General features: G+C 45.3%; 1 protein-coding gene across 7 annotated transcripts in view; it reads left to right on the top strand.

The window, feature by feature from the left end:
- LOC112252744 (actin-binding LIM protein 1) overlaps positions 1-24,751 on the top strand; it is a 146,885-nt gene that overhangs the window by 83,970 nt on the left and 38,164 nt on the right. For all 7 annotated transcript variants that reach the window (XM_042323428.1, XM_042323431.1, XM_024424265.2 and 4 more), the window contains exons 3-6: positions 9,825-10,008; positions 11,282-11,394; positions 16,555-16,681; positions 16,991-17,084. In XM_042323428.1, the coding sequence (XP_042179362.1) occupies positions 9,825-10,008; positions 11,282-11,394; positions 16,555-16,681; positions 16,991-17,084 (518 nt within the window). The remainder of the gene's footprint in view (positions 1-9,824; positions 10,009-11,281; positions 11,395-16,554; positions 16,682-16,990; positions 17,085-24,751) is intronic.

Below are 24,751 nucleotides of genomic sequence, written 5' to 3'. Positions count from 1 at the left end.
TTCTTATGAAACTACGCAGTATTTAGTTTTTTTATGTATTACTTCTTACACGGTTACCCCAGGAAATCTGAAGTATTATTACATTCAGCCGGGAAGAACTATTGGACATAAGAGAACGTCAACTTACCAACATTATGACCAGGAATACGACTTTCCCGAAGTGGATCCTCTGTTTGGACCACCTCCCAGGACAATGGATCGGATCCCAGTAGGCGACCCAAAACAATGGCACCGCAGAAGGGGCAGATGGAGCAGACTTCTGGTCAGGCTCCGTAGACGGGCACATCGCTCACCGCTCCCGAGAATACTACTCACCAATGTCCAGTCTCTTGACAACAAGGTAGATGAAATTCGAGCAAGGGTTGCCTTCCAGAGAGACATCACAGTTTGTAACATTCTCTGTTTTACGGAAACATGGCTCACTCAGAATACCTTATCAGAGTCGGTACAGCCACCCGATTTCTTCACGCATCGCGCTGACAGAAACAAACATCTCTCTGGTAAGAAGAAGGGCGTGGGTGTATGCCTTATGATTAACGAGTCGTCATGTGATCATAACAACATACAGGAACTCAAATCCTATTGTTCACCTGACCTAGAATTCCTTACAATAAAATGCCGACCGCATTATCTACCAAGAGAATTCTCTTTGATTATAATCACAGCCGTGTATATCCCCCCCACCCCCCTACCCCCAATCAGACACCTCGACGGCCCTGAAAGAACTTCATTGGACTCTATATGTAAACTGGAAACCACAAATCCTGAGGCTGCATTTATTACAGCTGGGGATTTTAACAAGGCTAATCTGAAAACAAGGCTCCCTAAATTATATCAGCATATTTAGTGCATGACAGGGGCTGGCACATTTCTGGATCATTGCTACTCTAACTTCTGCGACGCATACAAAGCCCTCCCTGGCCCTCCCTGGCCCTCGCAAATCTGACCATGACATTGACCACAAATCTGACCATTTTGTTGTTCCCGGCCTATAGACAGAAACTAAAACAGGAAACGCCCGTGCTCAGGTCTGTTCAACGCTGGTCCGACCAATCTGATTCCCCGCTTCAAGATTGTTTCGATCATGTGGACTGGGATATGTTCCGGATAGCCTTAGACAACAACATCGATGTATACGCTGATTCGGTGAGCGAGTTTATTAGCAAGTGCATCAGTGATGTTGTACTGCTGTTCCCACATGCTTCAAGAGGGCCACCACTGTTCCTGTTCCCAAGAAAGCTAAGGTAACTTAGCTAAATGACTATCACCCCGTAGCATTGCCTTCCGTCATCATGAAGTGCTTTGAGAGACTATTCAAGGATCATTTCACCTCCACCCTACCTGACACCCTAGACCCACTCCAATTTGCTTACCGCCCCAATAGGTCCACAGACGACACAATCGTAATCACACTGCACACTGCCCAAACCCATCTGGACAAGAGGAATACCTACAGTTGAAGTCGGAAGTTTACATACACCTTTGCCAACTACATTTAAACTCAGTTTTTCACAATTCCTGATGCTTAATCCTGATAAAAGTGATTCCCTGTCTTAGGTCAGTTAGGATCACCACTTTATTTAAAAAATGTGAAATATCAAAGAATAGTAGAGAGAATCATTTATTTCAGCTTTCATTCCTTTCATCACATTCCCAGTGGGTCTGAAGTTTACATACACTCAATTAGTATTTGGTAGCATTGCCTTTAAATTGTTTAACTTGGGTCAAACGTTTCGGGTAGCCTTCCACAAGCTTCCCACAATAAGTTGGGTGAATTTTGGCACTTTCCTCCTGACAGCTGGCGTAACTGAATTAGGTTTGTAGGCCTCCTTGCTCCACATGCTTTTTCAAGTCTGCCCACAAATTTTCTACAGGATTGAGGTCAGGGCTTTGTGATGGCCACTCCAATACCTTGACTTTGTTGTCCTTAAGCCATTTTGCCACAACTTTGGAAGTATGCTTGGGGTCATTGTCCATTTGGAAGATTCATTTGCAACCAAGCTTTAACTTCCTGACTGATGTCTTGAGATGTTGCTTCAATATATTCAGATAATTTTCCTCCCTCATGATGCCATCTATTTTGTGAAATGCACAAGTCCCTCCTGCAGCAAAGCACCCCCACAATATGATACTGCCACCCCTGTGCTTCACAGTTGGGATGGTGTTATTCGGCTTGCAAACCTCCCTCTTTTCCCTCCAAACATAACGATGGTCATTATGGACAAACAGTTCTATTTTTGTTTCATCAGACCAGAGGACATTTCTCCAAAAAGTACAATATTTGTCCCCATGTGCAGTTGCAAACAATTGAGAGCATGTGACCAATAAAATTTGATTTGATTTGCTTTGATTTTCAATTCTTATTGCTAGCTCTCTCATCACCAACTTAAGTTGCTGTTTCCTCATGTCTCCTCCTTCCATTGAAAATGGCTTGTCGCTGGTAACTAGGTCACTGATTATAGCCCCAAGTGTGAGCCAAGCTAATGCACATCAAGTAAAGCCTGGTCCCAATGAATCACAGTCTCTGCTTGTTTATTCACCCAAGGCCCAGAGGACTACAATGTGTTGCCTGTTTATCTCCTGTTGTGTCAAAGTTACAAGTGCCTTGTCGATATTATAATAAACAGATTGAACAGCCAATTAGTTAATATTTTCCCACAGCTGCTGTACACTGAGTCCAGCAAGCGAGAATAACAATTAGTCAGTTAGTTAGTTAGCTAGCCAGGTCATCAAATCCTACTTGAAGGCAAGTACTGTGGCATTGAGAGTCACATAGCTATAATATCATTTCAACAGTATGAACAGGCAGTGGTTACAGTAAATCCACTCATTTGGAGTTACACTACATTACCAAAAGTATTTGGACACCTGCTCGTACATCTCATTCCAAAATCATGGGCAATAACATGGAGTTAGTCCCCCAATAGTTGGTCCATCAACCATAACAGACTCCACTCTTGTGTGAAGGCTTTCCACTAGATGTTGGAATCTAATCAAATCAAATGTATTTATATAGCACTTCTTACATCAGCTGATATCACAAAGAGCTGTACAGAAACCCAGCCTAAAACCCCAAACAGCAAGCAATGCAGGTCTAAACAGGCAGGATATAACCCCACCCACTTTGCCAAAGCACAGCCCCCACACCACTAGAGGGATATCTTCAACCAACAACGTACCATCTGAGACAAGGCCGAGTGTAGCCCACAAAGATCTCCGCCACGGCACAACCCAAGGGGGGGCACCAACCCAGACAGGAAGACCACGTCAGTGACTCAACCCACTCAAGTGACGCACCCCTCCTAGGGACGGCATGGAAGAGCACCAGTAAGCCAATTACTCAGCCCCTGTAATAGGGTTAGAGGCAGAGAATCCCAGTGGAGAGAGGGGAACCGGCCAGGCAGAGACAGCAAGGGTGGTTCATTGCTCCAGTACCTTTCCGTTCACCTTCACACTCCTGGACCAGACTACAATCAATCATAGGACCTACTGAAGAGATGAGTCTTCAATAAAGACTTAAAGGTTGAGACCGAGTCTGCGTCTCTCACATAGGTAGGCAGACCATTCCATAAAAATGGAGCTCTATAGGGAAAGCCCTGCCTCCAGCTGTTTGCTTAGGAATTCTAGGGACAGTTAGGAGGCATGCGTCTTGTGACTGTAGCGTACGTGTAGGTATATATGGCAGGACCAAATCGGAAAGATAGGTAGGAGCAAGCCCATGTAATGCTTTGTAGGTTAGCAGCAAAACCTTGAAATCAGCCCTTGCCTTAACAGGAAGCCAGTGTAGGGAGGCTAGCACTGGAGTAATACGATCAAATTTTGGGGTTCTAGTCAGGATTCTAGCAGCCGTATTTAACACTAACTAAAGTTTATTTACTGCTTTATTCGGGTAGCCGGAAAGTAGAGCATTGCAGTAGTCTAACCTAGTAGTAACAAAAGCATGGCTACATTTTTCTGCATCATTTTTAGACAGAAAATTTCAGATTTTTGCAATGTTACGTAGATGGAAAAAAAACTGTCCTTGAAACAGTCTTGATATGTTCGTCAAAAGAGAGATCAGCATCCAGAGTAATGCCTAGGTCCTTCACAGTTTTATTCGAGACGACTGTACAACCATCAAGATTAATTGTCAGATTCAACAGAAGATCTCTTTGTTTCTTGGGACCTAGAACAAGCATCTCTGTTTTTTCTGAGTTTAAAAGTAGAACGTTTCTAGCCATCCACTTCCTTATGTCTGAAACAAAGGCTTCCAGCAAGGGCAATTTTGGGGCTTCACCATGTTTAATTGAAATGTACAGCTGTGTGTCATCCGCATAGCAGTGAAAGTTAACATTATGTTTTCAAATGACATCCCCAAGAGGTAAAATATATAGTGAAAACAATAGTGGTACTAAAACAGAACCTTGAGGAACACCGACATTTACAGTTGATTTGTCAGAGGACAAACCATCCACAGAGACAAACTGATATCTTTCCGACAGGCCAGAACTTGTTCATGTAGACCAATTTGGGTTTCCAATCTCTCCAAAAGAATATGGTGATCGATGGTATCAAAAGCAGCACTAAGGTCTAGGAGCAGGAGGACAGATGCAGAGCCTCACTCTGACGCCATTAAAAGGTAATTTACCACCTTCACAAGTGCAGTCTCAGTGCTATGATGGGGTCTAAAACCAGAAGCATTTTGTATACATTGTTTGTCTTCAGCAAGGCAGTGAGTTGCTGCGCAACACCTTTTTCTAAAACTTTTGAGAGGAATGGGAGATTCGATATAGGCCGATAGTTTTTTATATTTTCTGGGTCAAGGTTTGGCTTTTTCCAGAAAAGCTTTATTACTGCCACTTTTAGTGAGTTTGGTACACATCCGGTGGATATTGAGACGTTTATTATGTTCAACATAGGAGGGCCAAGCACAGGAAGCAGTTCTTTCAGTAGTTTAGTTGGAATAGGGTCCAGCATGCAGCTTGAAGGTTTAGAGGCAATGATAATTTTCATCATGGTGTCAAGAGATATAGTATTAAAACACTTTAGCGTTTCCCTTGATCCTAGGTCCTGGTAGAGTTGTGCAGACTCAGGATGACTGAGCTTTGGAGGAATACGCAGATTTAAAGAGGAGTCTGTAATTTGCTTTCTAATGATCATGATCTCATGACTTTATTACTGCTGAAGTGAAAGCTATCCTCTCTTGGGGAATGCTGCTTTTTAGTTAGCTTTGTAACAGTATTAAAAATACATTTCGGATTGTTCTTATTTTCCTCAACTAAGTTGACAGTTACAATCCAAGGTAACGCCAAGTAATTTAGTCTCCTCAACTTGTTCAACAGCCACACCATTCATTGCCAGATTCAGCTGAGGTCTAGAACTTAAGGAATGATTTGTACTAAATACAATGCTCTTAGTTTTAGAGATGTTCAGGACCAGTTTATTACTGGCCACCCATTCCAAACAACTCTTTTTTAAGGGTTTCAGTGACTTCATTATCTGTAGTTGTTGACGCATATATGGTTGAATCATCAACACACATGACTTGTTTAATGCCAGGTCTTTAGTCAGTTTGTTTGAAACATACTCCCACAGTCTCTATCCTCCACATACACAAATACTGTACACATGCACATGTACAAACACACACACACACACACACACACACACACACACACACACACACACACACACACACACACACACACACACACACACACACACACACACACACACACACACACACACACACACACACACACACACACAGAGAGAGAGAACACAAACCCAAGGTGGTATTTGTGTGTGTCTATAGAGGAACCCATTGCATGCTACGCTCAGGGAAAAACTCATCTTAGCACTGTCCATGCATTTCACTTTCAATTACAAATTGCTTTGTTATAGCTCGCCGCCTCTCACACAGGGAGACATACACAAGCCCTTACAACAGAGAACTATGTTACCTTGCATGCAAACCAGCCTGACTTGTGTGGCCTAAACCTGCTTTAGACGAGGTGGGCTGAGAACCAATCAAATGGACTATTTCCCAAATGGCACCATATTCCCAACATACTGTATGTAGTGCACTACTTTAGACCAGAGACCTATGGGTCCTGATCAAAAGTAGTGCACTAGAGAATAGGGTGCATTTGGGACACTGCTAGACATTACCTCTGACTGATGGTTCTCGCTCAATTCGATTAGTTTAAGAACTAATCTAATCTAACTAATCTCTGAGCCTTAATCCAAATAAACGTTATTCTCTCTCTCTCTCTCTCTGGGTCAATTCATCCTTGGGAGTGAATGCGGCTCGTTGCATACAGTATGTCATGGTTCCACCTGTAACCAGAGGACAGCAGAGACCATCCTCAAGACATTAACGGCACTCAAGTGTGCACTCAAGTGTGTCCAATTTGCTCAGTAAAGTGATATGTTTATCCTTAACCACTGATTCCTCATCTCGTTTCTTCTCTGCACCTGGGTCCAACCTTACCATGTCACAGCTAGCTTCACCCAGATAAATAATGTTGTTACCCAACAAGGAGCACTGTTGGGGCAGAAGCAATAATAACTCTCCCAAATATCAGAAACCCTGCAGACACTTATCGACACCCTCCAACCACAGTTCAGCCTCAACCCAGGAGGAGCCAATGTCCAAGTCTTATCGCTCAGCGCTACAGGCATCGCTGTAGTTCCTCAAAGAAACTTGAACCAGGAACCCAAGATCCCAGCCCCCAAGTGGTGTGCTGGCCACCTGGAAAGATGCAAGGGTTCCTCACTGAGTGTTCTCTGATGTTCGAGCTACAGTCCTTCTCGTTCCACACCGATCGGGCCATGATCACCTACATCATCTCTCTACTCTCGGGCAAGGCCCTGGCGTGGGCAACGGCAATGTGGGAACTGCAGTCACCATCCTGCAGTTCCATATTAGTCTTCATTGCCGAGCAGCGATGAGTCTTTGACCACCCTGACGGCGGACGAGAAGTGGCCAGTCGACTGTTCAATATCCGCCAAGGGGCCAGACCAGTTGTTGACTTCACCATTGAGTTCCGTACCCTCGCCGCCGAGAGTGGGTAGAATACCGAGGCCCTGATCATCGCTTTCCACCAGGGTTTGTCTACCTCAATCAATGATGAACTGGCCTCAAAGGGAACTGGGAGAGGACCTCAAGTCCCTGATAACGCTGGCAATCAGAATCGACAACCGCCTCCAAGAACGCGTGAGACAGCGCATTTGCACACGTCGGAGCCCACAGGTGCGCGAAAGGCCAATGCGCAAAGGTTGCTGCCTCTACTGCGGTCTACTGCGGATGTCCTGAGAGGCCTCCTGCAGAGTCAACAATGTCAAGATAGAGAAGTGTGAGTATCGCGTATCCCAAGTTTCCTTCCTGGGTCACAGTATCTCCACCGCAGGCATCCAAATGGACCCTGTAAAGGTTGAGGCAGTCACCGACTGGCCCCGTCCCACCTCACTCAAGCAAGTCCAGTGGTTCCTCAGGTTTGCCAATTTTTTTTAGGGTGTTTAATACGCAACAGTGGCATCGCATCTCACGGCCCTGACACACAAGTCCCAGACCCGTTTTTGCTGGACTCCCATTGCTGACAGGGCATTCATGGAGCTCAAGGGACGTTTCACCTCTGGACTCATCCTCGTTCATCCTGATCCTACTCGTCACTTTGTTGGAACAGGTGGACACCTCGGACACAGGAGCAGGGGTGGTCCTTTGTCTGCGGAACGAGGACTAGATGCAGTGTTAACCATGTAGCTAGCATTCCATTTCTCTCTCTCTCTCTGTGTGTGTGTGTGTGTGTGTCTCTCTCTCTCTGTTTTTATGACAAGGCCTAAAAGCACATCTGTCATACTAAGCTTTTCAGTAAGCTTTTTGTGCCATGTACTAGAAACAAAAAAACATGGTGTGTGTATTTTTATTTACAGCTTGTATCGGCACAACCGAGGGGGAGGAGAATGGGCCAGCCAAGAAAATAAAATAACCTTCAAAGTGGAGAGGTTCGGAGGTGGAGGATGGAGGGTAAATCCTACCTTGGCAGGAAAAAGATGATTGAGTTGACTATGGCAATCATACCTACAATGGTGTTTAATTCCATGCTGAAATGTGTGTGATTTGCATATTAGTAACATGATATTGAAATGTCGATATTGATTGTTGTTTAACTGTAACACTTACCTGATCCACCTTGTTATTTCATTCTGAGTGAAAAATGAAACATCACACTTGATGCAAATCTTTTTAGTCTGCATTCACTTGTAAACGTTTTTTATGAATGCTATTGAAATTGTACAATTATTCCAATGTTTGACTACCATTTACCTTTCAATGAAATTGAGCACATTGATAGATATTAAGTCAACTTTGAATAAGACCGTAATTGAAACTGTACAGTCTTGATTTGATGTCAGTCTTCATTGGAGACCACCTGGGGTGTACTCAGTCCAGAACTAAATCTAAATCAAGTCAATCAAGTTATTTGTGCCAGATTGGTATGGGCTGGAATCAAACCTATGCCGACACGGTAGGCCTAATCGTGAATAATGATGAGTGAGAAAGTCACAGACACACACATATCATACCCCCAAGACATGCTAAACTCTCACCATTACAATAACAGGGGAGGTTAGCATTTTTGGGGGGTATAATATTTCTCACTCATCACTATTCAAGATTCATTCAGGACTGTCCATAATCATCGTAGCGTCCACATTAATGTAGAAGTGTTAAGAAACATATTATATTCTTATTTACAATTAAAGTGGCTCCATAATGTCCCAATACATTATATACAATTAATTTCTATTGGGCAAAAAATAATCTGAAACACCAAACAACCAAAACAAACAGCAAAAGCATCCAACAAGTTTGTAGCTTGTTGATGTAATCAAGCTTGGTGTAATCATTGCGCGCAAAAGGTGCTGAAAATATGCCTTCTGGAATGGCCCAGTAAGTCCTGACTTCAACCCGATTGAGATGCTGTGGCATGACCTTAAGAGAGACGATTCACACCAGGCATCCCAAGAATATTTCTGAACTGAAACAAAAGAGGAAAACTCCTCTTGACCATTGTGCAGGTCTGATCCGCATCTACAGAAAATGTTTGGTTGAGGTTATTGCTGCCAAAGTAGAGTCAACCAGTTATTAATACCAAGGGTTTACATACTTTTCCCACCCCCCACTGTGAATGTTTACATGGTGTGTACAATAAAGACATGTTGTGTGTTATTAGTTTTAATCAGACTGTGTTTGTCTATTGTTGTGACTTAGATGAAGATCAGATCAAATTGTATGACCAATTTATGCAGATGTCCAGGTAATTCCAAAGGGTTCACATACTTTTTCTTGCCACTGTAGGTGAATTTGTCCCAATACTTTTGGTCCCCTAAAATGGGGGGGGACGAACAAAAGGTGCTGTAATTTCCTAACAGTTCACCCTATATTGTTAAAAATACCCCTAAATTAAAGCTGACAGTCTGCACTTTAACCTCGTAGTCATTGTATCCTTTTAAATCCAAAGTTTTGGAGTACAGAGCCAATACAGCAACACATTTGTCACTTTCCCAATACATTTGCAGCTCGCTGTTCATTATTTACAAGTGCAAAATACAGCATTGGTAGCAAACTCATATGGGAAGACCCAAGGAGCGGCCTTCTTAATCATTTATTTATATTCCATATCTCTATAATTGAAGGTGGAAGATATTGTTCTTGTCTCTGGAAACACAATAAATAATTCACCTTACATATCCACAGAGGCATTGGCATTTGACTTTATTTTATCGTACCCTTTGTCAGAGAATAGCATGACTTACTGACTGCTTTTGTGTCCCTGCAGTGTGTGGCTGTGACCTGGCTCAGGGAGGCTTCTTCATGAAGAATGGAGACTACCTGTGTACCCTGGACTACCAGCGAATGCACGGGACGCGCTGCAATGGCTGTGGGGACTTTGTGGAGGGAGAGGTCGTCACTGCTCTGGGCAAGACCTACCACCCCGCCTGCTTCGTCTGCACCATCTGCAAGTAAGAACCCTCACCCGAAACCTACAGACACTTATTTTGAAGCGCATTCTCCTATTTTGGAACTGTATGTATCCCTTACATGCTGACCATACTGCTTGCGTTATGTGTGTGAGCGTTGCAGAATAAATTTACACATGTTATTCAATCATTTTCTCCAAACTGCTAAAGTGCGTCAACGAGCGCCTGCGTAGCCAGGCGCTAAAACAGAACTTTGTAACATTTTTGACGCTTGAAGAGCTGCAAGTCCCGCCTCCCCCATCTCCTCATTGGTTTTTAGGAGCATATTTCCACGTGGGTGATTGAAAGATGAACTGAGGTTCACACTCCAGTCCAGTTGGTGGTGGTAATGCACCTTAAAGTTGGATGCCAACCGCCAAGTCCAAAGAAAAAGAAGAATAAGAAGAGGCAGAAGAATGAAGGAGGAGAGATTACTAGGAAAGTAACTAGGTAATTTATTGTGAAGGTCGTACCCATTTATCTGTGGATTAATTGTCGGAGTAGAGGACCTTGTGCATTTCAGGTAAAATAACAACCCAATGTTTATTTAGCAGGACAAACTAGGTAGCAACAGCATACTAGCTAGCTAAATGGCCATGATTGTTTCATGCGTTTCGAACTGTCCCCAAATTAATAAATTTGGTTCAGAGTTTGTTGGTATCGTCTGGTATGGATGGTCAAAATCGACATGCGTGCGATGGCGCACGAGGACGCACGTGCGTACTCGGTCTAGTCAGCATGTTAGTTATTCAGGAGAGTACTATTGAGAATCTATTTTTCAAAGGAGCCCTGGTCAAGAGCTAGAAGCATTACTCATTATCTATCTCATTACTCTTATTGTTCACCTTATTGTACTCTTCTTATCAACCTGACTGCATCTTCTTATCTACATCGATTTATTTGGTCTTGAAAAGGGTCACTCCAACAATGCTGAAACATGTTCACGTCATCATACAGGGTGGTAGGTAACCTAGTGGTTAGAGCGTTGGACTAGTAACCGAAAGGCTGCTAGATCGAATCCCCGAGATGATAAGGTAAAAATCTGTCATTCTGTCCCTGAACAAGGCAGTTAACCCACTATTCCTAAGCCATCATTGAAAATTAGAATTTGTTCTTAACTGACTTGCCTAGTTAAACAAATACAATTATACACTGTTACTCAATACATGGGATATTCTCAGCCAAACATACCCTAATGTGACCTGTGCTACATTATCCATCTGTATCTGTTTGGTGTCTGACCATTAGTCCATGTATCTGTCTGTCTCTCCTACAGACGACCGTTTCCTGCTGGGGATAGGGTCACCTTCAATGGCAAAGACTGTCTGTGTCAGTACTGTGTCCAGCCCACATCCCCAGGACCCGGCAAAGACATCATCGACTCCAACTGTGAGTAGCCTGTCTCCACTATCCTTACAGTACTGTGAATAGCTTAGTTACATTGAACTAACACTCAAACAAAAATGTCCAACAAATTTATTTGAGTTCATATGTGTGTAACCCATTGTTAGTGATAAACACCAGAACTCTGTAAACTACTGTCACGACTTCCGCCGAAGTAGGTCCCTCCTTGTTCGGGCGGTGTTCGGCGGTCCACGTCACCGACCTTCTAGCCATCATTGATCCATTTTTACTTTTTCCATTGGTTTTGTCTTCCTACACACCTGGTTCCAATCCCTTCAATTACATGTTGTGTATTTAACCCTCTGTTTCCCCTCATGTCCTTGTCGGAGATTGTTTGTTGTACAGTATGTAGGTGTTTATTGTTATTTCTGTTGTGCGACGGGTTTTGCACCCTCTATTTGTTATTTTGTATACTTTGGTTTTCGGAAGTTTTGATGTTTATTAAACAGCTCCGATTTACCAAGTTCATTCTCCTGTGCCTGACTTCCATGCCACCAGCACGCACCACATTACAGAATCTCCGACCTTGCTATGGAGTCAGCAGGAGAGGGTACCCCGGCCATTGAGGTGGAGGAGCGCATCCAGGAGCATGCAGTTATGCTTCACCATCCTGGCGTTGCCATGGATCGCGTTGTCCCTACAATGGACCGCTGGGAGAGACAGGGAGTTCTTCCAGCGCCTCCACCAGCACAACCGGGTTCTCTCTTGAGCGCACCTTTCCCGCCTGAACCCAGTGGGATCTGTCTCTCCTTGACCCAGGAGTATGACGGGAGGGCTTCGAACTGCCAGGGTTTTTTACTGCAATTAAACCTTTATCTGGCCACCGTCCACCTGGCTCCATCAGATCGTGAGAGGGTGTCCTCCCTCGTCTCGTGCCTCACCGGGAGAGCCCTGGAGTGGGCCAACACCGTATGGAGAGAGGGAGATGCGGCGTTGGACAAGTTTGAGGAGTTCTCCCGCCGTTTCTGGGCAGTCTTCGACCACCCGCCCTAGAGGGTAGAGCGGCGGGTGAGCGCCTCTACCATCTGAGGCAGGAGACGAGGAGCGCCCAGAAGTTCACCCTGGAGTTTAGGACCCCGGCTGCTGGCACGGGATGGAGCGACAGGGCCCTAATCGACCATTATCGTTGCAGTCTGCACGAGGACGTCCATCGGGAGCTGGCCTGAAGAGACACCACCCTCACGTTCGACCAGCTGGTGGACCTGTCTATCCGGCTGGACAACCTGCTGGCTACTAATAGATGTCTAGATCAGGAACTGGTGGTTCAATCCTCCCGCACCTCCTCTCCGATACCTATGGAGCTGGGAGGGGCGGTGAGCAGGGAGACCGGAGGGGGTTCCCGCTTGTGCAGCATCTGTGGCCTCAGAGGTCACACTGCCGGTCGGTGCCGGGTTGGTTCCTCTGGGAATCGAGGCAGCAGGCAGGGCACTCGGGCATCACACCAGGTGAGCTGGCACAATTCTCTCTCAGAGCCCTCTGTTGCACATATTTTTGTGTCTATCACTTTTCCTGAGTTTTCTCCATATTCCCAGCATAAGGCGCTTGTCGATTCAGGCACGGCTGGGAATTTCATTGATAGAGCGTTAGCTCATAGTTTAGGGACACCATTTTTCCCGTGGATGTGCTCTTCCCCGTTCACCATTAGGGTCAGGGATAATTATGGAGGTCACCACGCCATTGGGTATGGTGATGCAGTGGGGTGATACAGAGAGAATTAGTCTCTTCCTCATTGACTCTCCTGTGTTTCCCGTGGTGCTGGGCCTACCCTGGTTAGCTTTTCATAACCCCACTGTTTCTTGGCCACAGAGGGCTCTCATGGGGTGGTCTCGAGAGTGCTCAGGTAGGTGTTGGTGCTACAACGGTGGAGAGTCCAGACCAGGTCTCCACCATGCGCATTCCCCCTGAATATGCCGATTTGGCTCTCTCAATTACCACCTCATCGATGGGGCGATTGTGCGAAAGACCGCCTGGTAGAGGCTGCACTTCCCAGGAGTCACGTGTATCCCCTCTCACAGGCGGAGACGGAGGCTATGGAAACATATGTTTCAGAATCCCTGCGTCAGGGGTACATTCGGTCCTCCACTTCACCCGCCTCCTCGAGTTCCTTTTTTGTGAAGAAGAAGGATGGGGATCTGCACCTGTGCATTGACTATCGGGGTCTGAATCAGATCACGGTGAGGTATAGTTACCCGCTACCAATGCACGGGGCACGCTTCTTCACCAAACTAGATCTCAGGAGCGCTTACAACCTGGTACGTATCTGAGAGGGAGATGAGTGGAAGACGGCTTTCAGTACCACCTCTGGGCACTATGAGTACCTCGTCATGCCGTACGGGTTGATGAATGCGCCCTCAGTCTTCCTAAGCATTTGTAGACAAAATTTTCAGGGACCTGGACCGGCAGGGTGTAGTAGTGTATATTGATGACATTTTGATATTCTCCTCTACACGCGCCGAGCATGTGTCCTTGGTGCGCAGAGTGCTTGGTCGCCTGTTGGAGCTTGACCTGTATGTCAAGGCTGAGAAATGCCTGTTCTTTCATCAAGCCATCTCCTTCCTAGGGTATTGCATTTCCACATCAGGGGTGGAGACGGAGAGTGACCGCATTTCAGCCGTGCGTAATTGGCCAACTCCCTCCACGGTAAAGGAGGTGCAGCAATTTTTAGGATTTGCCAATTACTACTGGAGATTTATCCAGGGTTTTGGTCAGGTGACTGCTCCCATTACCTCACTGCTGAAGGGGGTCCTGTACGTCTGCAGTGGTCAGTTGAGGCGGACAGGGCTTTTGGGCAACTAAGGTGTCTGTTTACCTCGGCACCCGTGCTGGCCCATCCGGATCCCTCTTTGGCGTTCACAGTGGAGGTGGACGTGTCCGAGGCTGGGATAGGAGCGGTGCTCTCTCAACGCTCAAATACGCCACCAAAGCCCCGCCCCTGTGCCTTCTTCTCGAAGAAGCTCAGCCCGGCGGAGCAAAACTATGATGTGGGGGACTGGGAGCTGTTGGCTGTAGTCAAGGCCTTGAAGGCGTGGAGACATTGGCTTTAGGGGGCTAAACACCCTTTTCTCATATGGACTGACCACAGCAATCTGGAGTACATCTGGGCAGCGAGGAGACTGAACCCTCACCAGGCAAGTTGGGCCATGTTTTTCACCTGTTTTGTTTTCACCCTTTCGTACAGACCAGGTTCCCAAAACGTTAAGTCAGACGCACTGTCCCGGCAGTATGACACAGAGGAGCGTTCCATGGATCCCACTCCCATACTCCCCACCTCTTGCTTGGTGGAACCGGTAGTGTGGGAGCTGGATGCGGAGATTGAGCGGGCATTACGTGCAGAGCCCCCTCCCCCTCGATGTCCAGCTGGGCGTCTGTACGTTCCGTCTGCTGTCCGCAACCGGCTGATCTTTAGGGCCCACATGTCGTCCTGGGATCGGTCGGACAGTGAGTCTTAGTGGGAAGTACTGGTGGCCCACTTAGGCTAAGGATGTGAGGGTTTATGTTCCCTCCTGCTTGGTGTGCGCCCCGTGTAAGGCTCCTAGGCACCTGCCCAAAGGTAAGTTACAACACCTACCCGTTCCACAACGGCCGTGGTCGCACCTGTCGGTGGATTTAATAACCTATCTTCCACCTTCACAGGGAAAAACCACGATCCTCGTCTCCTCCCTTTGCCCGGTCTCCCTACGGCCCTACAGACTGCGGAGGCCCTGATTACTCACGTCTTCCGGCACTATGGGGTACCTGAGGATATAGTGTCTGATCGGGGTCCCCAGTTCACTTCTGGGTCTGGAGGGTGTTCATGGAACTTTTGGGGGTCTTGCTCAGCCTTACCTCGGGATTTCACCCCGAGAGTAACAGGCAGGTGGAGAGAGTTAACCAGGATGTGGGTAGATTTCTGAGGTCTTATTGCCATAACCGGCCGTGAAAGTGAGCAGAGATGGCCCAGAACTCGCTCCGCCACTCCTCCACTAACCTCTCTCCCTTCCAGTGTATGTTTGGGTATCAGCCGGTTCTGACTCCTTGGCCAGACCGAAGCTCCTGCGGTGGATGACTGGTTCCGGCGCGAGGAGGAGACATGGGATGCCGCCCATGTCCATCTTCAGCGCGCCATGCTGCGCCAGAAAGTTGGCGCAGACCATCACCGCAGTGAGGCCCCGGTGTTCGCACCGGGCCTGGCTCTCGACCCGGAACCTGCCCCTCTGCATGCCCTGTCAGAAGCTGGGTCCGTGGTTTGTGGGGCCATTTAAAGTCCTGAGGAGAGTGAACGAGGTATGTTATAGGTTACAGCTTCCCCCGATTACCGCATTAACCCCTCGTTCCATGTGTCTCTCCTCAGGCCGGTGGTGGCTGGTCCACTCCAGGAAGCTGAGGTGCGGGAGGTTCCTCCACCCCCTCTGGACATCGAGGGGGCCCCGGCGTACTCCGTTCGATCCATCCTGGATTCGAGACGTCGGGCGAGGGGCCTTCAGTACCTCATGGACTGGGAGGGGTACGGTCCGGAGGAGAGATGCTAGGTTCCGAAGGAGGACGTGTTGGACCCTTCTATGCTGAAGGGATTTCCACCGTCTCCGTCCGGATCGTCTTGAGCCTCGCCCTCCGGGGCGTCCCCGAGGCCAATGTCGGCGCACTGCTGGACCCGCTGGTCAAGGGGGGGGTACTGTCATGACTTCTCCCGAAGTCGGTTCCTCTCCTTGTTCGGGCGGTGTTCGGTGGTTGACGTCACCGGTGTTCTAGCCAAAGCCGATCCATTTTCATGTTCCATTTGTTTTGTCTTGTTTTCACACTCACCCGGTTTCAATTCTCTAAATTACATGTTGTATATTTTCCCTCTGTTTTCGCACATGTCCTCGTTGGGAATTGTTCATTGTATGTATTGGTGCCAAGTATGTTATGGTGTGTGATGGGTTTTTACCCACTTTCTTTATTTTGTATGTTGGTTTTCGGAGTTTCTAAGCATTTATTAAATATCTCCGTTTATACCAATTTCGTTCTCTTGCGTCGGACTTCCCTGCCACCAGCATGCACCCCAGTACAGTGTGTGTGTGTGTGTGTGTGTGTGTGTGTGTGTGTGTGTGTGTGTGTGTGTGTGTGTGTGTGTGTGTGTGTGTGTGTGTGTGTGTGTGTGTGTGTGTGTGTGTGTGTGTTTTACAGGCTGTACGGGCTGTGGTAGAGACATTAAGAATGGTCAGGCTCTATTAGCTCTGGAGAGACAGTGGCACCTGGGCTGCTTCAAGTGTAAGGCATGTCAAAAAGTCCTCACTGGGGAGTACATCAGCAAGTAAGTCTAAAAAAAAACTATTATACACATGACATGCTTACACACATAGTGAAATACACACATATTATACTTGCAGACAAAGGAAAACACACTATTCTATTGTACTCTATTTAATTTTAATCTAATCTATTCTAATGCACACAACATACACACAGGAAACTTGCAGACACAGTGAAAGACATTGTTCGATTCTAATTCTGTTCTATTACACACATAGTGAAACACACAGTATACTTGCAGACACAGTGAAAGACACGATTCTATTATATCCTATTCTAATGCAGTCTGTGTTATCCTCTCTCTGCACAGGGATGGCACACCCTATTGTGAGAAGGACTACCAGGTCCATTTTGGGGTCCAATGCGAAGCCTGCCAGCAGTTTATCACAGGCAAAGTGCTGGAGGTAAGCCAATCACCTAACTTTCATTCCTCCCCCTGCCTGTCACCAATTGGCTGATTGGTTTAACACATAGGGAGAGCCGAACTCTGTCTGGCGTTCAACTTACTCTTGAAAGTTGTAATAGTAGAATGCACAAGGTGACATGACATCTTGTCATGTCAGTCATTGCATACCTTAGAGAAGGTCAGAAATGTCCAATGTCAGCTAATGTTTTTGAGTTCGGTTTTTGTTATCCATTAGATTTTGTTGTAATATTTGAGTCAGAAATTAGCTTTAAAACGTCAACATTTTCTCTGCACCCCATGACAAAATGTGTAGAATTCCAGGAAATACGCTTTAAAATTGCAAAATGTTCACTCCCCCAACAAGAGGGGTGTGAACAGTTTGTGTTATGAACAGTGCTTGTGCCTATAGAAATAGGCGTGGCCGGTGTGCATAGATGGGGGGGCGCGGGATGTTTCCCAATGCTGGAAGGGGGGCCTGAGGGAAAAATGTGGGAACCCCTGCCATAACTCATAGTCTGATTGCATCTCTGTCTGCAGACAGGCTGGCCACTACTATGGCAGGGAGAGAGAAAGGACATATAGCTGGGGAGAGAGAACATCAGAGAAATGCAGGGTGGAATGACAGAAGCAGATAGGAGAGGGGCAAACAGAATGAGTTGTGTCACACAATGAGGCAGACAGATTTGCTGCTTTGTTCTACTCTGGATGCACTGACAGTAATGGAGCCATCGATACTCTGTTTCATTCCCAATGGATTTGGCCATTGCCTGTGGCCAATGTCTGTGAGTGTGTGTTCACAAAAATAATTCACCTTTAGCATAACTAATTCATGTTAGTGACTATTTGGCGCAGTCCTGTATTCAGAAGCTGTATCAATGGATTACCTAAGAGCATTTCACAGTTCTGCTAATGATGAATTGTTTTTGTGTGGACACATATCGACACTATGGTTTTGTTTAGCGCAGTTTGTGTGTGTGTCTGGACTGGAGGGTGGTTCTGGACCAACAGGGATGGTTAAAGAGTCACCGGCATTGTATCTAATGACATTTTTTATACTGTAGCTTATTCAGATGTGTGTGTGATCCAGCCAACCCTTACAGGTATTGCCAAGCCTGAAAATGAACTATGAAAATCCACATTTTCAAGGCCATAGCCCCATATCTGTGAATTGGCACTTGTCTATTAGCTTACTGGTGAGTGGGAAGGGTGGTTGGTCAGGGGCTGTTTGCTTCTCCGTTCTTCTGTTCAGTGTCCTGTTCCTAATAGCTTTTGTGTGACATGTTGCTGTGCATGCTAAGCACCTCATTATACAGTTTCAAAGTACTGTAGCCCCCTATGCAATATCAGGGGAGGATACCGTTAACTTTACTTTAGCACAAAGGGAGGATAGCTCCTATATTTGAAGGCATGTTGACTGACAGTGAACCCTTTGTGGTATGCCTGGATGAATGGATAAATCAAAGGTAGATTTAATCAGTTGACTGTATATGTATATCATTTTAACCTCGTCTCCAGGCTCAAATTGTTGGCGCATAGAGCCTTTCAACAGTGTGGGAATGTTTGGAACTTAGGGGGTGTGGATTTAATAAGTGACATGCTACTCAATTCAAATTCTGACCGAATCACACGACTACATATTAAAACCTGCCTATTTCTAAAATGTATCTTCTTAAAATCTGTTTTAAACCTAACCTTAACCCTAACCTTAACCACACTGCTAACCTTATGCCTAACCGTAACCTTAAATTAAGACCAAAAAGCACATTTTTGTAGCCAATTTTGACTTTGAATCTGACTTTGTGGCAATGGAAGCCGAGGATGAGCTGGCCTGTGACAGTTGTACTAGATCGTCAATCAAAATAAATGTTCTATCACTTTAACCATATTATTTTGGGGAAGCACAAATGAAAAAAAGTGTATACGTGAAAACTATTTCTAAGATTAATTGTGCTGCTTGTGCTTTGAAGTCCACAATGTAGGGGAGGGTGGCGCTAGATGGTATGGGTTGTGCTAGATGGTGATGGACTGAGAGATCAGCCAATTCAAACCGGTGGCTGTTTTTGCCGCTCCTCCCATAGTCTACCATTCAAGTTCCATTCTGAGACGCTGTGAAACCAGACGGTTCGACAGAGAGAGAGCTGTCTGGTGGACAAGATTAATGTCATGTATGCCTCTTAATTAACTGCTCCTGTGAAGAAATGCACATACACTGGACATTACACTAAACCATACTCTGGATGGACTAGTGAGTCAGCATGTTCCAGTTCTTAACCTCTAGCGTCGAGCAATCCCATATCCGGGAGCGTAACCATAGCCTCAAGCTCATTACCATAACACAACGTTTCCTATTCATGAAAATCGCAAATTAAATTAAATAAATATATTGAAACACAAGCTTAGCCTTTTGTTAACAACACTGTCATCTCAGATTTTCAAAATATGCTTTTCAACCAAAGCTACACAAGCATTTGTGTAAGAGTATTGATAGCCTAGCATAGCATTAAGCCTTGCATTCAGCAGGCAACATTTTCACAAAAACAAGAAAAGCATTCAAATAAAATAATTTACCTTTGAAGAACTTCGGATGTTTTCAATGACGAGACTCTTAGTTAGATAGCAAATGTTCATTTTTTCCCAAAAGATTATTTGTGTAGACGAAATAGCTCCGTTTTGTTCATCACATTTGACTAAGAAAAAGACCGGAAAATGCAGTCACTTACAACGCCAAACTTTTTTCCAAATTAGCTCCATAATATCGACAGAAACATGGCAAACATTGTTTAGAATCAATTCTCAAGGTGTTTTTCACATATCTATTCGATAATCTATCAGTGGTGGCAGTTGGCTTCTCATCAGAAGCAAACGGAAAAATACTGCAGCTGGAGATTACGCAATAATTGTGACGGAGGACACCAAGCGACCACCTGGTAGATGTAGTCTCTTATGGTCAATCTTCCAATGATATGTCTACAAATACGTCACAATGCTGCAGACACCTTGGGGAAAACGTGGAAAACGTAAGCTGACTCCTCGCTCCTTCACAGCCATATAAGGAGTCATTGGCATGAGGCGGTTTCAAAAAATGCAACACTTCCTGATTGGATTTTTATCTGGGCTTTTTCTGTAACATCAGTTCTGTGGCACTCACAGACAATATCTTTGCAGTTTTGGAAACGTCAGAGTGTTTTCTTTCCAAAGCTGTCAATTATATGCATAGTCGAGCATCTTTTCGTGACAAAATATCTTGTTTAATATGGGAACGTTTTTCATCCAAAAATGAAAATAGCGCCCCCTATATCCAAGAAGTTAAGAAAACTGCATGTGGGTTGATTACTTAGTGCACATCAAATGATGACATAACATGACTATGTTCCTTCTCTCTGTTGGGCTGTTGTTGTTGACGTGATGAACAAGTAAAGACGGCCATCAGTGGAGCAGTGTCGGTGTGAAGGAACGACACCACACCACACCACACCACACCACACCAACCACACACTGAGTGCTCTGAAACAGGGTTCTAGCCTATGTGTAATATGGCGCCGACAGAGATGGTCACCTCACTTCGAGTCCTTAGGAAACTATGCAGTATTTTGTTTTTTATGTATTATTTCTAACATTGTTAGCCCAGAAAATCGTAAGTGTTATTACATACAGATATAAGAGCGACATCAACTTACCAACATTACGACCAGGAATACGACTTTCCTTCATTCGGACCACCACCCAGGACATTGGATCTACTCCCAGAGGCCGAGCCAAAACAACGTTGCAATACACTGGACCACTGCTACTCTAACTTCCAAGATGCATGCAAAGCACTCCCCCGCCCTCCCTTCGGCAAAACCAACCACGACTCCATTTTGCGCCTACCGTCCTATAGGCAGAAACTCAAACAGGATGCACCTGTGACGAGAACTATTCAATACTGGTCTGACCAATCGGAATCCACGCTTCAAGATTGTTTTGATCACGCAGACTGGGAAATGTTCCAGGAAGCCTCAGAGAATAACATGGATTTATGCGCTGACCCAGTGAATGAGTTTATAAGGAAGTGCATTGGAGATGTTGTACCCAATGTGACTAATAAAACCTACCCTAACCAGAAACCGTGGATAGATGGAGGCATTCGTGCATAACTGAAAGAGCGAGCCACCGCATTAAACCATGGAAAGATCCATGGATTTAAACAGTGTAGTTATTCCCTCTGCAAGGCTATCAAACAAGCGAAATGTTGGTATAAGGACTAAGTGGAACCGCAATTCAATGGCTCAGACACGAGACATGTGTGACAGGGTCTACAGGCAATTACGGAATACAAAGAGAAAACGAGCCACATCACGGACACTTTGCCTGCTTTGAGGATAATACAGTGCTACCGACGCGACCCGCTACCAAGGACTCCTTCTCCGTGGTCAACATGTGTAAGACATCTAAACGTGTTAACCCTCGCAGGGCTGCTGGCCCAGACGGCATCCCTAGAGGAGTCCTCAGAGCATGCGCAGACCAGCTGGCTGGTGTGCTTACAGACATATTCAATCACTCCCTATCCCAGTCTGCTGTTCTCACATGCTTCAAGATGGCCACCATTGTTCCTGTACCAAAGAAAGCAAAGAAAACTGAACTAAATGACTATCTTCTGTCATCATGAAGTGCTTTGAGAGGCTAGTCAAGGATCATATCACCTCCACTTCACCTGCCACGCTAGACCCACTTCAGTTTGCATACCGCCCCAAAAGGTCCACAGACGATGCAATCGCCTGCACACTGCCCTATCCCATCTGGACAAGAGAATACCTATGTAAGAGTGCTGTTCATGTATCTTATACCGTTTTAAAGGTAATCTTGTTGTTAATCCCACCAGTGTCCGATTTCAAATAGAGTTTGAAAGTGAAAGCACCACAAACGATTATGTTAGGTCACCGCCAAGTCACAGAAAAACACAGCCATTTTTTCCAGCCAAAGAGAGGAGTCACAAAAAGCACAAATAGAGATAAAATGAATCACTAACCTTTGATGATCTTCATCAGATGACACTCATAGGACTTAATGTTACACAATACATGTATGTTTTGTTTGATAAAGTTCATTGTTTGTTTGATAGAGTTTACATTGCCGCGTTACGTTCACTACTTCCAAAAACATCCAGTGATTTTGCATAGCCACATCGATTCAACAGAAATACTCATCACAAATGTAGATGATAATACAAGTTATACACATGGAATTATAGATATACCTCTCCTTAATGCAACCGCTGATTTAAAAAAACCTTTACGGAAAAAGCAAACCAAGCAATAATCTGAGACGGCACAAAAATAATCAAATTAGCCACCATGTTGTAGTCAACAGAAACCAGAAATCACATTATAAATATTCCCTTACCTTTGATGATCTTCATCAGAATGCACTCCCAGGAATCGCAGTTCCACAATAAATGATTTTTTCGATAATGTCTGTTATTTATGTCAAAAGTAGCTACTTTTGTTAGCGTTAGGTACACATATGCAAACGCTCGTGTATTACTTCGGACAAAAACATCAAAAAGTTATATTACAGGTCGAAGAAACATTTCAAACTAAGTATAGAATCAATCATTAGGATGTTTTATCATAAATCTTCAATAAAGTTCCAACCGGAGAATTCCTTTGTGTCTAGAGGAGCAAGTCGATATCATGTGGAATGCGCATGACCAGGAAATGGCTCTCTGCCAGTAACCTGACTCATTCAGCTCTTATTCAGTCCCGCAACTCAGTAGAAGCCTCATTCAAGTTTCTAAAGACGGTTGACATCTAGTGGAAGCCCTAGGAAGTGCAACTTCATTCATATCCCACTGTGAATTCAATAGGGCCTGAGTTGAAAATCGACCAACCTCAGATTTCTCACTTCCTGTTTGGATTTCTTCTCAGGTTTTTGCCTGCCATATGAGTTCTGTTATACTCACAGACATCATTCAAACCGTTTTAGAAACTTCAGAGTGTTTTCTATCCAATACTAATACTAATATGCATATATTATCAACTAAGACTGAGGAGCAGGCCGTTTACTCTGGGCACCTCTGGGCACCTTTCATCCAAGCTACTCAATACTGCCCCTGCAGCCATTAGACGTTTTAAGGCCCTGGGTCTCAACCCCGCTCTGTGCAACTGGGTCCTGGACTTTCTGACGGGCCTCCCAGGTGGTGAAGGTAGGAAACAGCATGTCCACTTCGCTGATCCTCAACATTGGGGCCCCACAAGGGTGAATGCTCAGCCCCCTCCTGTACTCCCTGTTCACCCATGACTGCGTGGTCATGCACGCCTCCAACTCAATCATCAAGTTTGCTGAAGACACAACAGTAGTGGGCTTGATTACCAACGACAAGACTGCCTACAGGGAGGAAGTGAAGGCACTCAGAGTGTGGTGTCAGGAAAACAACCTCTCACTCAACGTCAACAAAACAAAGGAGATGATAGTAGACTTCAGGAAACAGCAAAGGCAGCACCTCCCCTATCCACATCGACGGGACAGTAGTGGAGAAGGTGGAACGTCTTAAGTTCCTTGGTGTACACATCACGGACGAACTTAAATGGTCCACCCACAGACAGTGTGGTGAAGAAGGCACAACAGTACCTCTTCAACCTCAGGAAGCTGAAGAAATGTGGCTTGTCACCTAAAACCCAACAAAGCATCCTTCACTCATGCTGCCAAACATACCCTTGTAAAACTGACCATCCTACCAATCCTCGACTTTGGCGATGTCATTTATAAAATAGCCTCCAATACCCTACTCAACAAATTGGATGCAGTCTATCACAGTGCAATCCGTTTTGTCACCAAAGCCCCATATACTACCCACCATTGCGACCTGTACGCTCTCGTTGGCTGGCCCTCGCTTCATACTCGTCGCCAAACCCACTGGCTCCATGTCATCTACAAGACCCTGCTAGGTAAAGTCCCCCATTATCTCAGCTCGCTGGTCACCATAGCATCTCCCACCTGTAGCACACGCTCCAGCAGGTATATCTCTCTAGTCACCCCAAAACCAATTCTTTCTTTGGCCGCCTCTCCTTCCAGTTCTCTGCTGCCAATGACTGGAACGAACTACAAAAATCTCTGAAACTGGAAACACTTATCTCCCTCACTAGCTTTAAGCACCAACTGTCAGAGCAGCTCACAGATTACTGCACCTGTACATAGCCCACCTATAATTTAGCCCAAACAACTACCTCTTTCCCAACTGTATTTATGTTATTTATTCATTTTGCTCCTTTGCACCCCATTATTTTTATTTCTACTTTGCACATTCTTCCATTGCAAAACTACCATTCCAGTGTTTTACTTGCTATATTGTATTTACTTTGCCACCATGGCCTTTTTTGCCTTTACCTCCCTTCTCACCTCATTTGCTCACATTGTATATAGACTTGTTTATACTGTATTATTGACTGTATGTTTGTTTTACTCCATGTGTAACTCTGTGTCGTTGTATCTGTCGAACTGCTTTGCTTTATCTTGGCCAGGTCGCAATTGTAAATGAGAACTTGTTCTCAACTTGCCTACCTGGTTAAATAAAGGTAAAATAAAAAAATAAAATGAAATAAAAACCCTCACAAACGTTTACAGATGCACAATTGAGAGCATCCTGTTGGTTTGTATCACCGGCTGGTACGGCAACTGCACCACCAT

This window comes from Oncorhynchus tshawytscha, linkage group LG06 (assembly GCF_018296145.1).
Source record: "Oncorhynchus tshawytscha isolate Ot180627B linkage group LG06, Otsh_v2.0, whole genome shotgun sequence".
NCBI classification, from domain to species: domain Eukaryota; kingdom Metazoa; phylum Chordata; class Actinopteri; order Salmoniformes; family Salmonidae; genus Oncorhynchus; species Oncorhynchus tshawytscha.
This window is presented reverse-complemented; position numbering and strand designations above follow the sequence as displayed.